We start from the raw sequence: 16,503 nt of genomic DNA on the forward strand, positions 1-16,503 counted from the left end.
TGCTTTCAGCCAAGAGCCGTCTGACATCAGCATTGATATCCCTTCTTCCACATCCTCTTCTGACTCCTGCAGCTCCCGACCAATGAATGACTGTAACCATTGTTATATGATCTTCAGCAAAATTCCACTTGCATGTGATATCAGTGATCTTGTTCTGTGATTTGGTAGTTAAGGCCTAGTAATACCTTTATGATGTGATCTAATACAATGTAATCAACTCCAAAAAGAGATCTACTATGAGTAGTCTATCAATTGTAAGAAGATTTCAGTGGGGATCACCCTTATTCCAATCATAATCCTGATCCTTTGAAGAGATGGAATGTTTCTTCCTGGGTGTGGATTGCTTCCAATATAAGTAGATGCTGTGGAAAACCTTGCTGGGTCTGGATCCTGCATCTGGCTTGTTGGCTCTTTGGATTTGAGCAACTGTCCTGCCATGTTGTTTGTAGATCCTAGAAGCTGTCATTGGCCTACATCTCACTTGCCAACCTTGGATTCGTTCACCTCTGCAGCCCCTCCCCCACCCCCATTGCCTGGACTTTGCCCAATTCTACAAATGTGTAAGCCACTTTTAAAAACATAAATCTTTTTCTCTTTTCCTCTCTCTCTCTCTCTCTCTCTCTCTCTCTCTCTCTCTCTCTCACACACACACACACACACACACACACACACACACACACACGCCTCACTGTTTTTGTTGCCCTAAAAGAACCAGCCAAATAAACAATAGAAGTTATCACTCAAATCAGGAACCTTTTGATAGGGAAGAGGGGGTACAAGTAATAATTCTGCTAAGACAACATGGTAACTGGGACCTTCCGGGGAAACCCAGATAATAGGCACCTCATCTCCTTACCTAAAGAGAAAGCTAAACACAATCACACACTTCCCCCAAGGCCAACCACAGTCCCAAATAATCCAAAGGTGAACAGAACATACTTGGACTTGCCAAAGCCCAGCCCCCTCCGTGCAGGTAAACAATGCTGCGTTTCAGTGGCTCGTTGGGTTTGGAGGAGCCTTCAAACACTCGGACTTCCACACCATCAAATTCAGTGTCTGTCACCTTCACCTGAGCTGATGACCATGCACTTTTCTTGCCAAAAGAAATGATGATAAAATTCAGGGCAAGCAGATGATGGCTCAGGCCCAGGTAGTGGATCAGGTTACTCTGTAGGATGAGGGGTTGGAAAAAAAGAGGGAAAATGTGTCAATTTTTTTGTCTTAATGCTGAAAGTCTTACAAACCAGGCACACTGTACTGGAGGATTAACTAGACACTTTCCATACAACACATTACATGATCCTTTTAATTTAAAGCTTAGAAAGCATTTCATACAAGAGCCCTCCCTTGATCTTGAGATAAACTCTGGAGGGAAATGAGGCCAGTATCCTGATAACATCATTAGCCCAAGGTTGACGGGGTCATCCACCCACAGAAACACTGGTGATACACTTCTGTATGTTCACAGCCACTGACAACTCGATCTAGCCCCCGTCTGCCCTACACATGGGATGGACGCGAGTCGGTGGGTATAAATAAAAGGTGAGTGTCATTAGCCCCAGATTCACATGGCTCTTTAGCTGTAGAAGTGAAACTAAGACTTGTGAATGTCAAGATTCAATCACTTTATTATTTTTTAACATCTCAATCAGCATATCATGATCCTAATGTTCTGATAACATATGAAGAGCGGAGGAAGACTGCTTTATCAAAATGCAAATAAAGGAGGGGAACGTTTTATTTTTACTTATTTCGAAAAGTGCTTTCAGGTTTATATGTGGAAGTACATCCAGTGGCTCTGAGAGTAGGGGATGGAATAAGCATATGAGAGTGAAGGAACTGGTTCCTCCAGGCTCTGGCTTTCAGAAGCAGACCAGCTCAGACTGAGCCCAGAACACTCAGAAATAGGGCAAATGTCTTCTTCCTCTACGCCCCGAGGATGCTGACCTCGACATTCAAGGTTCACAGGACGTTGTTAGGTCGGAAGGGGCCTGGTGGTGCAATGATTAAGCGCTTGGCTGCAAGGCTAAAAGGGACATGAAGAGAAAAGACTCAGCCCACCCGGCTAAGATCCTACAGAGCTTCCTCTCCGCGGTACGGTTATGATCCAGGCTCTCCTCATTGCATTCCTTTAGTAGGATGACTTCTCCACCAGACCCCCTCCCTCACGTCCACTGCCCTCCGCTTGATTTCGACTCGCACTCACCCTAGAGGACAGGCTAGACCTGCCCCCCGAGGGCTCCTGAGACTGCAACTCTCTGCAGGAACAGAAAGCTTCATCTTTCTCCCACAGAGCAACAGTGCTTCCCCACTACGGACCACGCTGATTCAAAGTGACCCGATAAGACGGAGTGGTATTGCTCCTTAGGGTTTCTGAGACAGTAAATTTTTTAAGGAACTAACAGCCTCATCTTTTCCCCATGGAGTGGCGGGTGGGTTTGAACTGCTGTCCCTGCACTTAGCAGCATGATGCTTAACCCACTCCACACCCACGTCTCATTCTGAGCCAGAATGTCTAGGTTAAAATTTCAGCTCCCCCAGTTACCAGTTGAGGAGGGGCCCCAGCCAAGCTACTAAATTTCTCTGTGCCTGGATTTTCCATCTGTACAATGGGATTAACAATATGAACTACAGCAAAAGATTATTGTGAAGAATGAAAAAATAACGCACTTAGAAGAGTGTCTATTAAGCCCTCTGAGTTCGCTATTGTTTGTATTACTAGTATTATCATACCTCTGATCCAGAAGGACATTTCATGAAGAAATGCAGATAGAACAAAGTTTCACAGAATCAGACATTATTTCCTCTCCCACTTCTCCCACTCCACCCCTCTCCCCGCATCCCACCCCACCCATTCTTATTACCAGTGCCACAATGATTTCCAAACTCTGATATTGGGAGAAATGTCAGGGAGAAAAGATGTAAACTAACTACATCTAAAAAGCTTGTTTATGGGGTCTTATCATAGGGAGCACACTGATGGTCCACACCCATGAATAACTTAACAGGTGGTCATATTTCAGCAAGAACTAGCTACAATAAATTCTTTCGGAATCTTTTCTCCATTCTTGCTCATTTTTCACACTCAACTGGTTTTATTCTGCACATCAGGGCGCCTCCATTTGCTCCAATAATAATTACTTCCTGCTGTAAGTGGACTCTTGGTTCTTCTCTTTAGATTCTGCTTTGGCTCTTACTTACTGGGGAAAACCATCGCTCAGGAAACATTTATCTACATGAATATTTGTGATCATATGCAGGGGGAGAGTACGCAAGGTAAGCCAGGCAGACCTTGGTTATTGAGCACTGCCCCTATCAGGGATTGTGAATTTGTGAAGAGGCTTTTCTGCTCTTGTAGGGGGTTGGGAAAGATGTATGGCAGCCATACCTAAGAACAAGATCCTCAATGTGCTTAAATGTGAAATTGTTCACTATATAGTAATAATGAAACACAAGTCAACCTAAGTATATCTTGCTTATTGGACAAGCCAACCTGGTCATATGTTGCAAAGTTAGTGTACTTTGGGATACAGATTTGATAGTTTTTATTACCCCATAACATATGTTACTTTCTGTGGCAGTTATACATAATCTCCTGTCAACTTGAGCAAAGGTGTGGAATCTAGCCTGTCAATTAGGTCACAGACTGATCCCTCCTTGTGGGCATGGCCTTATCCTGAGGATTCTGGGAATTCCTGTCTTCCTCCCTGGAGGCAGGGCACTCATTCTCTCTGCCTTCCCTTTCCTGCTGTTGAGACTCTCAGAGAGCTGGAGGAGACATGTGAAGACCCACACCAGCGTTGATAAGCTTCCACTGCCACTGGATCCACAAGGCCTTCCACCCACTGGCCTGAGATCTTCCTGCATTTGGCATCATTGCATGTGCTCAGAGTCTAAAGAGGAATGTATGTTTCATTGTTCTTTAAGGTTCCCTCCCAATAATGACCCCAATTCCATCTTACAAATCTGGCTAGACCAGAGCATGTACACGGGTACAGATAAGAGCTGGAAACACAGGGAATACAGGACAGATAAACCCCTCAGAACCACTCATGAGAGTAGTGATACCAGGAGGGGAAGGTTGAGAAGAAAGGGGGAACCGGTTACAATGATCTACCTATAACCTCTTCCCAGGGGACGGACAACAGAAAAGTGGGTGAAGAGAGACAGCGGTCAGTCTAAGACATGAAAAAATAGCAATAATTTATAAATTATCAAGAGTGTGTGTGTGTGTGTGTGTGTGTGTGTGTGTGTCGGGGAGAATGAGGAGCTAATAACAAGGGCTCCAGTAAAAAGAAAATGTTTTGAGAATGAGGATGGCAACAAATGTGCTTGACACAATGGATGGATGGATGGATGGATGGATGGTGATAAGACCTGTATAAGCCCCCAGTAAAATGATTTTTTTAAAGAGGAATGTATGGACTAGTATCAGACACTTGTGCTAATATTGGACTTATGGACTTGATCTGGGTTGGGATGTGTTCTCAATACACAGTTGCTCTTTTCTATAAAGCTCTTTTTATACACATTTGAGTGTCTATGAATTTGTTTCTTTAGTCAACCCAGATTAAAACACTTAACATTTGAAATCACTTAAATACAGATCACCTTAAATTCAATAACACACAACCTTTTCCCTTAAAAGAAGTTCAAGATTTCCAGCTGGGAGTTATCAAAATTCACTTAACTTTAATTCCACTAGTATTTAAATATGAGGTGGCTAATTGGGGTGGCATGATAGTTGCTCACTGGTCTACTAACTGCAAGGTCAGCAGTTGGAAACCACCAGCTGCTCTTTGCTACTCCCATCAACAGTGACAGTCTCTCGGATACTCACAGCGGCAGTTCTGTCTTGTCCTGCGGAGTCACTATGAATAGGCACTAACTCGATGGCAGTGATTTTTTTTATATTATTGTTTGATGATGATGATAATAGGCTGAAAGTGGAATATACCAGGAGGATGGTAACCTATGTTTTACTGACTCTGAAAAAGCATTTGATGGTGTGGATAAAAGCAAATGACAAAGAACATTGTGAAGAATAGAAATTCCAAAACCCATCATTGTGCTCATGCAGAACCTGTACACAGACCAAGAGGTAGTACTCATTCAAACAGAACCAGGGAACCTGCGTGGTTTAAAATGGGAAGAGGCCTGCCAGAGTTTTATTCTTTCACTCTACTCGTCTGCAATGCTGAGCAAGTAGTCCAAGAAGAAGAAGGAAGTATCAGGATTGGAGGAAAGTTCATCGCTGGTATAGTTCATTACTTAGCACGGTACTTTTAACCACAGTATTTATTTTGTGGTGTAAGTCCTGTTCTCTATACCTGGGATTATACTCTGGGTTGAAACAAGAACTTCTGGTTTTAATGTTTCCTTAGGAGGCAGTCATCTACTGCCTGCTTAGTTGAGAAAAGCAGGCAGCTGGGACCATGAAAATAGAGCCCTGAAGCCTGATGGTTACAAGTGGGGCTGTGAATCACGAGGTCGGTGGTTCCAAACCACCAGCAGGTCTGCAGGAGAAAGGTGAAGCTTTCTATTGCCATGAAGATTTCTCACTGCCCGGGAGTCCATTCTGCCTTTTAGAGAAGAGAGTAAAATTGACCCCGGGACTTTCTAAGACTATAAATCTGTACAGGAGTAGAAAGCCCCATTGTTCTCCTCAGAGGGGCTAGTGTTTGTGAACTGCTGACCCCCCCCCCCCCCCCCCCGCAGCAGCCCATCACAGCACCAGGGCCCCTCACAGAGATCTGAAACCTCAGAAACGCAGAGAGGTGGCTCTGTCCTGCCTTTGAGGTTCACTGTGCGTAACAATCCACTGGAAGGCAGTGAGTTTACTGTTGGCTCTTTGTGAGCCCAAAACTGACTGACCGTCAACCTGGCCAACCTGAGATGTGCTGAAGTGACCCAGGTGACCTCTATGTGATTTTCTGACCTCAGGAGGCAAAACACTTCAATCAAAGCCCCAGATGCACAGCGTGGAGTAGGGAACCAGTGGAGAGGTCTGGGAGGCTGGCCCCAGCACCAAAAATTAAGTGGATTCCGGCCCCTCCCCCGAGAAGAATTTGTTTCAAAGGACGACATTGATTCTGCAGCTCCAGGAGAGGGACATATCTGATCAGAGCACACAGGAGCAGATGAAGGGGGAGGAGGAGAGAGTGGAGCACAGCCTGGCCCACCAGGCCGTGAGGAAGATGCTCCTGAGTAGAGCAGCCAGTCCACAGAGAGAACAACATGGCTGGCCCCACTGTGAGAAATGATGCCCCTCAGTGACTAAGGGCGATACAGGGGACAGCACCGGAGACACAGTGTGGGAATTTCACCTGACCTGACCCCACCACACCGAGGCAAAGCACTGGGGGAGTGCAGCAGAACAGCAAGGGAATGTAGTGGCAAGGTCCCCAGGGAATGTTGAAAGTGGACTTTGAGGCCAGGGAGTGGTGCCCCAACAGACTGGACTGGAAAACACTCCTAAAGGCCAACAAATGATCCTTGAACTAACTACAAACTTTTCTTTCATGAAGTGTTTTGTTTTGTTCTTTGTCAGTGGTTTATTTTTGTTGTTTTGTTGTCTGGTTGTATACTGTTGCTTTGTTTTCCTCTGTCTTGTTTTCGTGCATGTTAGTGTCTCCACAGGTCTGTCTGAATAGGACAGGCTGGATGAACTATCTGGAGGAAAAACAATGGGACCAACAGTTCCAGGGGGACTTGGGGTGGGGGGAGGTAGGGGGCTAAGGAAGTGGTGTTAACAAACACAGGGAAAAGGGAACAACATGGGACCCAAAATGGAAGTGAGGTGGGAGTAGCAGGCCTGGTGGGGAATGATCAAGGGTAAGGTTGCTTAGAGAAGAGGTATAGCTGTAGCCCAGGTGGGGACAGAGCATGGTGTTGGGGCAGGAGGAAAGTCAAGGGAGATGGAGGAAAGAGCTAGGAGTCAAGGGGCATTTATGGAGGTCTAGACAAAGACACGTACATGCAAATATATATAAGAGGATGGGGAAATAGAGCTATGTGTCTATATTTATAGGTTTAGTATTAAGGTGGCAGAAGGACCTTGGGCCTCTACTCAAGCACTCCCTCAATGCATGAATACTTTCTTTTATTAAATTGGCACTCTACGATGCTCACCCTCCTGACACAACTGCTGAAACCAAAGCGGGTGAACAAGTAAATGTGGTGAAGAAAGCTGATGGTGCCCAGCTATCAAAAGAGATAGTGTCTGGGGTCTTAAAGTTTTGAAGGTGAACAAGTGACCATCTAGCTCAGAAGCAATAAAGCCCACATGGAAGAAGCACACTAGCCTGTGCGATCACGAGGTGCCAAAGGGACCAGGTATAAGGCATCATGCAAAAATATATATATGTGTGTGTGTGTGTGTATATATATATATATGTATGTATACCATAGTGAATGAAGGGGGAAGTGCAGAGTGGAGACCCAAGGCCCATTTGTCGGCACTGGAGATCCCCTCATAGAGGGGTTTAGGAGAGGAGATGGGTCAGTCAGGGTACGATGTAGTACTGATAAAGAACACAACTTTCCCCCAGATCCTGGATGCTTCCTCCCCCCAACTACCATGATCCGAATTCTACCTTGCAGGACTGGATAGGGCAGAGGTTGTATACTGGTGCATATGGGAGCTGGAGGCACAGGGAATCCAGGGTGGACGATACCTTCAGGATCAGGGGTGTGAGGGGCGATGCTGGGAGAGTGGAGGGTGAGTGGGTTGGAAAGGGGGAACTGATTACAAGGATCCACATGTGACCTCCTCCCTGGGAGATGGACGGCAGAGAAGGGGGGGAAGGGAGACTCCGGATAGGGCAAGATATGACAAAATAACAATCTATAAATTATCAAGGGCTCATGAGGGAGGGGGGAGTGGGGAGGGACGGGGGGAAAAAAAGAGGACCTGATGCAAAGGGCTTAAGTGGAGAGCAAATGCTTTGAAAATGATTAGGGTAAAGAATGTACGGATGAGCTTTATGCAATTGATGTATGTAAATGTATGGATTGTGATAAGAGTTGTATGAGCCCCTAATAAAATGTTTAAAAAAAAAAGCCCCAGATGTGGGTAAGATGCCATCTTAGGGACTGCCCCTTCCCAAATGGGCACGTGTGGCAGACGGGTGCTGAGTCATCGAAGGAGAGCTCCAGTGTCCCATCAGACCCCAGCGGTCATTCTGAAAGACAGCTGGCCCAGGACTCGGGGGGCCTTCTTGAATGAGTCCAGGGTGCTTTTTGTTGCCTTGCTAGGCAAGGGAAACCTGCTTTCCCTTCCAGACATTGTGTGGCACTGAACCTGCACTGAGCGACTCGGGCAAAGTTCCCTGTCTTGCTCCCCATCCGCCATCTGGCTTTCCTCTGCCTGGCCGCCAGCTCTCGGGACGTGAAGGCAGCCCCTCGCCGGAGTGGATTCACGAGCTTCTTCAGCCATCTGGGTGACATCTGAACTTGGGATTGGGGACCTAGAAGCCTCCACAAGCATATGAGCCATGTCATGAATAATTCATGAGTTCTGTGAGACGTTGTACTCAACCAGGCAATTCCGTGACACGAGGGAGAAGACGGAGGGGACGAGCGTGGCTGATATCAGGGATAACAGAGTAGGATAGCATTTTTTAAGGTCAGACATTTGGGACATCTTAAACCAACCCCCTACCACCACACACACCACCACCATTGGGACCCGTTTTTTATTAGTCTTCCTAAAAGAAATGGTTTCTGCACTCCTTCACAATCGACAGCGAAGCTAAAGGCAACTTGAAACACATACAGATGAAGATCAGAGATGGCAGGTCTCAGGATGGACAACATCTTAATAGAAGGAACACAAAACCCCTCACGAGTGAGGGATCGTTAGCAAATTCCTGCGCCCCTGCCCTGTTCCATTGATCACATTTTAGCTTTTAGTTCCTTGCAGCTACAGAAACGCCTCCTTCCGCCCTGGAAGATGCCCTCGGCTACTGAGTTACTGCTGTAAGATTGTGAGCAGGAAGACGGCACTGACACCCACAAGAGTACGGACTCCCAGAAAAGTGTCAGTCTTTACTTTTGGCCGTATGAGAAAAGCCAACCCAGATGAGGAGATTGATCCCACTGACCTTCCAGATCTGTTCATAAAGCATACGCCGATTCTCACCCTGCCCCTCTGATTGGCTCGGGTGGCTGAACCCTTCATTGCTATTGGTAGGTGCCATTGAGTCAGTCCAAGAGAGCCAAACCGTGCCCAGGCCGGCACCATCCTGACCTTTGCTCTTCTGTTGGCACTTCGCATGCTGATCCCTCCCTCGCCTCTGTGACTGTGGCCGGCCCCTTCATTGGGCTCCCTCACCACTGGAGAGACCCAAGAGTACTATCACGATAACATCCCGGGAAGGGGAGAAAATCATGATGGTGTCAAGGATCTGATTTTATTTTCCTTGGGTTCACACCACACCCATCAAGAAATCAAAGGACAAGTCTGCCGCAGAAGTCCAACTCTGCGTGTTCAGAAGCAAAGACGTCACTGTGGTGACTGAGGTGTGCCTGACCCCAAGACATGGTCTTTTGACTCACCTCATAGGCAGGTGAAAGTTGGATCAGGGGAAAGGAAATCCAGAGAAGAACTGACCAATCCGAATTATGGTACTGTTGAAAAATACTGAATATGTTATGGACAGCCAGGAGAACCGAACAGAGCTGTCTTGGAGGGAGGATAGCCAGAGAGATGCTCCTTAGAGAAAAGGAGGGGCCAGACGAATCTTGCTTTCTTTGGACAAGTTTAAGGAACAACCAATTCATGGAGAAAGACATTGGGACTGGAAGAGTGGAGGAGCAGGGAGAGCTGAAGCCCCTCAGTGAGACGGACTGACTCCGCGGCTGCAACAATAGGCTCAAACGTGACAAGGATGGTGAGGGCGGGCGCACTTTGCTCTGTTACACGGAGCCCTGTGCAGTCAGTGACTTGGTGACCTATAAAATGTTTGCGTTAGTTAGTTTATTGTGCCCACCTGGCCGATAAACACAAGTGGGTTAATTGAAGGGCGGAGGGACAAATGGCTCAGTGAGCCTCGCCTTTCTAGTTCTCGGGTCTCTTGCTCTCTGACGGTGTGACCAGGGTGCAGTTACCTTAGCCAGTTCCCTGCTTCAGCTGGCAAGGCTCACTTCCTGCAGGACATCCCCAAGGAGAAGCCACATGGACCTACCCCGATGCAGCCCTGGATGCTGGAGCGCCCATGTGGAGACCCCTGCCAATGCTGAGATGTTTACACAGTCACTGACTTGGCTTTCCTCCTGCAGTCAGCATTGCTGTGTCTGTTTTGTGAGATGGAGGAGGACTTTGTGGATTGGTGTGGGACATATGGGTTAATGTTGGACTTGTGGGCTTGGGCAGCACTGGGTTGGGATGTTTTCTTGATGCGCACTTAGCCTTTACATAAAACTCGCTCTTATCCATGAGTTTCTGTGGATTTGTTTCTCTAAAGTACCCAGACTATCACAATGTTCTACCACAAGTTACAAGAGCACATGATGGGCTGAGAACAAAAATTGGCCAATAATGCATTCTTTATCCCCCTCCCCTTCCCCAAATTTTGAGCTCTCCTATAAAAGTCCACAGTTGATTTTGATTTTAAAGGAAAATCGACTGGTTTTAAAGTATCGTCTTATATTAAGAACAATGTATAGACCAAACAAAACATTTCTTTGGGACAAATCTAGACCAAGGGTCACCCATTTGCAACTTCCGATGTCAGGGATGACCCAATCTTTCTCAATAAGCAACTGGCAAGATGGGGACAAAGTCAAGGCCACTCCAAAAGGAGACCTTTGCTAGTGGTCAGTGGGGGGAAGTAAGATTTGTCCATCGTCTTTGTATTTTTGAATGAGACTAGACTACGGGAAGGGTTATTCACTGGAGATACACTGTGCAGATTGGGAGAAGAGAGATTGGTGAGGAAGGCAGCAGTTACAAAAAAGTTGTCAATGGTTCACAGAGAGGAAAGTGATAGTCTGCCCCAGGAAACTAAACAGAAAGGAGACAATAAAGAGAGAGCACGGAGGCAGAATTGAACAGCCTTGGCAACTTGCTTCGAGAGTGAAGCAACTGGAATGAGGGAGGAAGCCTGGTGGGGAGTGGTCTCTGGGCCATTGAGTCCCTTCTGACTCAGCGTGACTGTAGCACAGGGCGAACCTGTCTCCAGACTGTAAACTATGCGCTGGAGTAGAAAGCCTCATCCTCCCCCACAGAGTGGCTGGTGGTTTTGAACAGTTGACCTTGTGGTTAGCAGGCTAACACATTGAGAGAAAGAACTCAGAGATCCTTGAGGGTCGTCACCTGGGATATGAGAAACAGAAAACAAAGGAAGAAGAGCAATCAGAGAAAGCAAGTCATTTTCCAGCATTTAAAAATGATTCCATTAAAGTAAAAGGAAATAGAGGAAAAAGACATTTATAGAGGTCTAAATACAGACATGTGCACATGTGAATATATATATATATAAAACGAAAGGGATATAGGTCTCTGTACATATACTTATAAGTTATGTATTAAGGTAGCAGATGGACCTTGGGCCACTACTCAATTACTCCCTCAGTGCAAGAACAATTTGTTCTAATAACCCAGCATCCTGTGATGCTCACCTTCCCGACACGATTGCTGAAGACAAAATGGGTACATAGAAAATGTGGTGAAGAAAGCTGATGGTGCCCTCCTATCAAAATAAATAGCATCTGGGGTCTTAAAGGCTTGAAGATAATCTGGCAGAGAAATAACAAAGCCCACATGGAAGAAACACACCAGACTGTGTGATCACAAGGTATCAACAGGAACAGGTATCAGGCATCAGAAGACCCAAAACAATCATATCAAGGCAAACGAGGAGGCTCCAAAGTGGAGACCCAAAGCCCATCTGTAGACAATTGGACATCCCCTCACAGGAGGGTCACAAGGAAGGGGAGACTCAGTCAGGGTGCAGTATAGCACTGATGAAACATACAAGATTCCTCTAGTTCTTTAATGATTCCCCCCAACCCCCACCACCACCACGATCATGGCTCCAGTTCTACCTTACAAATCTGGCTAGAACACAGCATGTACACTGGAACAAATAAGAGCTCTCAACACACAGAAACAGGATAGATAAACCCCCCAGGAACAGTAAAGGGAGGAGCAATACATGAAGGTAGGGGGAAGGTGGGGGGAGCAAGGGGAGAAATGTGAAACCGTATCACAATGATTGACATATAACCCCCCACCCCTAGGGGGACAAACAACAGAAACATGGGTGAAGGGCCACAGTGGGTGGTGCAAGACATGAAAATAATAATAATTTATAATTTATCAAGAGATCACAAGAGTGGGAGGGCGGGATGGTGGTGAAAGAGGAGCTGATGCCAAGGGTTCAAGCAGAAAGACAATGTTTTGAACAGGATGATGGCGACATCTGTACAAATGTGCTTGATACAATGGATGGATGGAGTGTTCTAAGAGCTGTAAGAGCCCCCAATAAAATTGACTTATTAAAAAGAATCATCATCATAAAATAAAATGATTTCATTTACAGCCATCGGCTGGAGCGTCAAGGTACGAAGATTGAAAAAGTAGAGAGTAAAATGCCAGGTAAGAGACCCAAAGGCTCAGGGGTAACTGTTAACAATTCTCATGACAATAAGACTCCGGAAAGGGAGCAAGACAAGGAACCCTGTCAGAAATGGAGGCCCTGGATCAAAGTCCTCTCTTTTATAGGCTGGCCAGAAGGACTTCGGAGAGATGAGCGTGGCAAAGAGTGAACAAAGAAGTAATCCTATTCTAAAAGGGACATGTCTGAAAGACCACCTGACAAGTGAGTCGCGCACAGGAGGTGAAGGGCTGGAAGGGGGCCACTACCAGTACCGAGGATGTCACCACAAGTAGCCTGGAGAAAGTTTAGGCACACCATGCGCATGTAACCCCTATCTCAGTATGTGGCACTCCCTGGCATGAGAAAGTTGGCTCTGTGCAGGACACTACCTACTGCTCCCGTATACACCTTGAGGCTATACCAAGACTTTAGCTATGCCGAGGTTTTTCTGTCATCCAAGCCAACCTGCTAAGGAATTGTACCTTTTTATCATTGCTGGGGCCAAATGGAAGAAGTGTCAATCTAGGATACCTGATACCCAGCCCATCCATCTTTCTCCATCCATCACACAGAACTGACCTAGGTGAATAAAAAGCACAAACTAGGAGGCCAGCCTGCCCGGGTTTGAATCTCAGCACTACCACATACTCCTTGTACCAGGGGAACTACCGGAAGTTTATGGAGACATCCACATTTTCCCCCTCATTCCCTTTCCCCCACGCACTTCTTGAAGGCCCCTGGCATGGCTGAGTTCACATTCCTGCACCTTGATTTCCTGTCGATGGAATGGGGTAATGGCACCTGGGACACAGAGCTGCTCTGAGCTTTACCGGCGGAGACACACGGAGAGGACTGAGAGCGGAGCCCGGCACAGAGAAGCACCGTGTAGCTGTTTATTTTGACCATTGCCCAGTGACCACGAGGCTTGTAAAAATGTCCCCTCACTTTATATTCCACAGAACAGCAGAGTGACGCCAAGAGAGTGTAATTGGCTTCATTTATGAAAATGAACAAATTGAATGTTTTCAACAATGTGGCGGCTTTGTTTTGCCCATAAAGAGCATTCAGTCCTAGCGTTGTGAAATCCCCCACATAGTTTCTGGCGAATCTGGGACATTATGCCATTCTCCAAAACTGCCAAATTATTTTGTTTTCTGTTTTTCCTTCTCTCAGTAATAAGGATACATCATATGGGACCTGCAAAGGGAAAAGACTATGTCATAAACTATTGTAGTTGCTGTAACGATCGCCAGCCAAAGACCACGCCCTCGCAGGAAGTACTTTACAGGTGCGATAGTAAGGTCAGCTGGACTAGCCGTCTCCCCAGGCCGGCAGGTGCCTGGACAAATGTTCTATACTCACTCCTTTTATGTACTAGTGTAGAAGACCCCGTTCTCGCCCCACTGGCAACAGACATATAAATGGAGTTGGCCAGGTACCAAAGGGTACAAGAGACAGGCAAGTTACCGTGTATCCAGAAGAGAGCACAGCTTCTCCGAGAAGGGCAGAAAAGGCCGCCCAGTCCTCAGCCTCCTTTTACCAGAGAAAGCTCTGGACGTAAGGACTTCACTTATGACCTGAATGGGAGGCACAGAGGCAGACCCTGCCTCCACCACAAGCATCAGAGATCAGCATAATTGTATGAGTGTGAGCGGCAAGGTAGCTATGGCAACTGTGCCGAGTGGAGCGACAAGCCTCCGTCATAGGCTGAGTCCCATCTAACCTCATTCTTGGAAGTGACTGCAGCGAACGCCACACTTGGCCATGGTTGCAGCCACAGTCCACCCCTTTGGCCAGTGCTCCACCTCTAACGAGATCCCCGGGGTGCTTTCATTTCCTGTAAACTTGTTAAAATGTATATTCTGCTTCAGCCTCTCGGGTAGGTTGGGGGGTGGTCAAGCTGGGCGGAAGCTGTTAGAAGACGTGCTGCCAACTTTGGGGTTTGCAGAGTTACCACACATCATTTTGGAAGCTTTGCTTGCTTTTTGTGTGCTCCCAGCACATCTTTCTCTCATGGCGCGGCTGCTGGGTGCTTGGGGAGACAGACTGGCTAACCTTGGAGTTAGCAGCTCCCTGTACAACACACTCGTCACCAGGGCTCTTTGTCTGGCAAACTCTAAAGCAGTTCGCTGTGCTCATGCCGAACCTGTACGTGGGTTAAGAGGCAGTTCTTGGAACAGAACAGGGAATACTGCCCGGTTTAACAATCACGAAAGACATGCACCAAAGCTGCGTCCATTCACCATACTTATTCAAGGTGTACGCTGAGCAAGTCATCAGAGAAACTGCACACGTCATCGGAGAAACAGCCTCAGGGTCAGAGGAAGCTTTCTTAAGGACCAATGACAGGCAGACACACAACCTTGTTTGCTGAAAGCGAGGAGGACTTGGAGCCAATCAAAGATGGCAGCCTCCAGTCCTGCCATCTGGACCAATAAACAGCATCCGGGGAGATGGAGAAACGATTGAAATTGTCAAGAATGTCCTTTCGCAGTGATCCACCGTCAAGAAATCAAGTGACACAGTGCATTGAGTAAATCCATTGCACAAGACCCTTTAAAGTGTCCGTTGGGGGACGAGCGGTCACCTGACCCACGCCATGGTGTTTTCAATCTCCTTGTCTGCGTGTGAAAATTGGACACTGAAAAAGGGAGGCCATAGGAGAATTGATACATTTGAATTCTGATGCCGGCCAAGAATGTCGAAAGTACGACGGATGGCCAGATCAACGAATCTGGAAGAAGTGGAGCCAGAACGGTCCACAGACGGGAGGGCGGGGAAGCTCCGTCTCACCCTCTTTGGGCCTGAGATTAGGAGAGACCCATTTCTGTCAAAGGGCAAGATGCTTGGTAAACTCAGTGGCAGTGGGCCAGCTGTGGGGGTTGGGGGTGTTAGTGGGTCATTAGGAAGGAATCAAAGATGAACGGCGCACAAAGCTCAATTTTGAGGAGCACACAAACACAAGAGTGCCCCAAACACAACAGACGATGGTGACGGGATGAAGAGCTTGTAAAAAGAGCAAGCTGTTCCGTGGGGTCCAGAGGTATAAGACGCCATCCGGGTAGAAAAGATAAGGGGCTGTCAGAGATCCTGGGCTCTACGGCTGTTATCTCAAAGGTTGGAGCCCCCCAGAGGTACCTTGGAAGAAAGGCCCGGCAATCTTCTGCCAAACATTCGGCCACGGAAAAGCCTGTGGAGCACAGCTCTCCTCTGACACACGCAGGGTCACCGCGAGTGAGGGTCCCCTCAAAGGCAAGTGGTCAAGAAACGCTCCCTAAAGACGGTATCAAGGGGGGTGCCTCGATGTCAATGAGTGGTCAGGAGCCGGAGGAAGACCGCAAGGAGGGTGGAGGAAATGGACACACATGTGTCTGGAGGTGGGGCAGGTGTTCCAGATGTCCACATTCCTCGGTGCACCCCATCCACATCCTACTTGTCAAGTACTCCGTGTCATCCCACTCTCCCACGTGGGATGGGAAGAGAATGTGCAAGTCCTCGTTTCTGCTCCACCCAGACTGCACGGCTGAAAGCATTCTGTCAGCTCGGGAGAGCTGGGGCTCCCGTTCAGCCCAACCTTGACAAAAGACCAGGGCTGCCTGACCACGGAGTATGGGAGGCTTTAGGCTATGTGGTCGATTCTACCAGAGAGGGCAAGTCTATCATGATGGATTTTCAACTGGAATTAGCAATGATTCATAGAGGGATTTGGGGGGCGTGGGGGCTGATTTTTTTAAAGTAGATCACCAGAACTTTCTTCCAAGTCAGTTTGAGTCTGGACCTTCCACTGAAGCCTACGTAGCCTCATAGCAACCCACAGGCTGCTGTGGCCATTGGAGAGTGAAAGGCCGCCTTCAGGGACAGCTAGAAGGTGGCCATTGAACTGCCACTGCCTCCTGCCCAC

General features: G+C 47.3%; 1 protein-coding gene across 1 annotated transcript in view; it reads right to left on the bottom strand.

The window, feature by feature from the left end:
• The window catches only part of NCEH1 (neutral cholesterol ester hydrolase 1), a 72,639-nt gene that overhangs the window by 21,711 nt on the left and 34,425 nt on the right, over positions 1-16,503 (bottom strand). The window contains exon 2 of the mRNA XM_075547039.1: positions 940-1,168. Within this exon, the coding sequence (XP_075403154.1) occupies positions 940-1,168 (229 nt within the window). The remainder of the gene's footprint in view (positions 1-939; positions 1,169-16,503) is intronic.

The sequence above is a fragment of the Tenrec ecaudatus genome, chromosome 4 (assembly GCF_050624435.1).
Source record: "Tenrec ecaudatus isolate mTenEca1 chromosome 4, mTenEca1.hap1, whole genome shotgun sequence".
Lineage (NCBI taxonomy): Eukaryota > Metazoa > Chordata > Mammalia > Afrosoricida > Tenrecidae > Tenrec > Tenrec ecaudatus.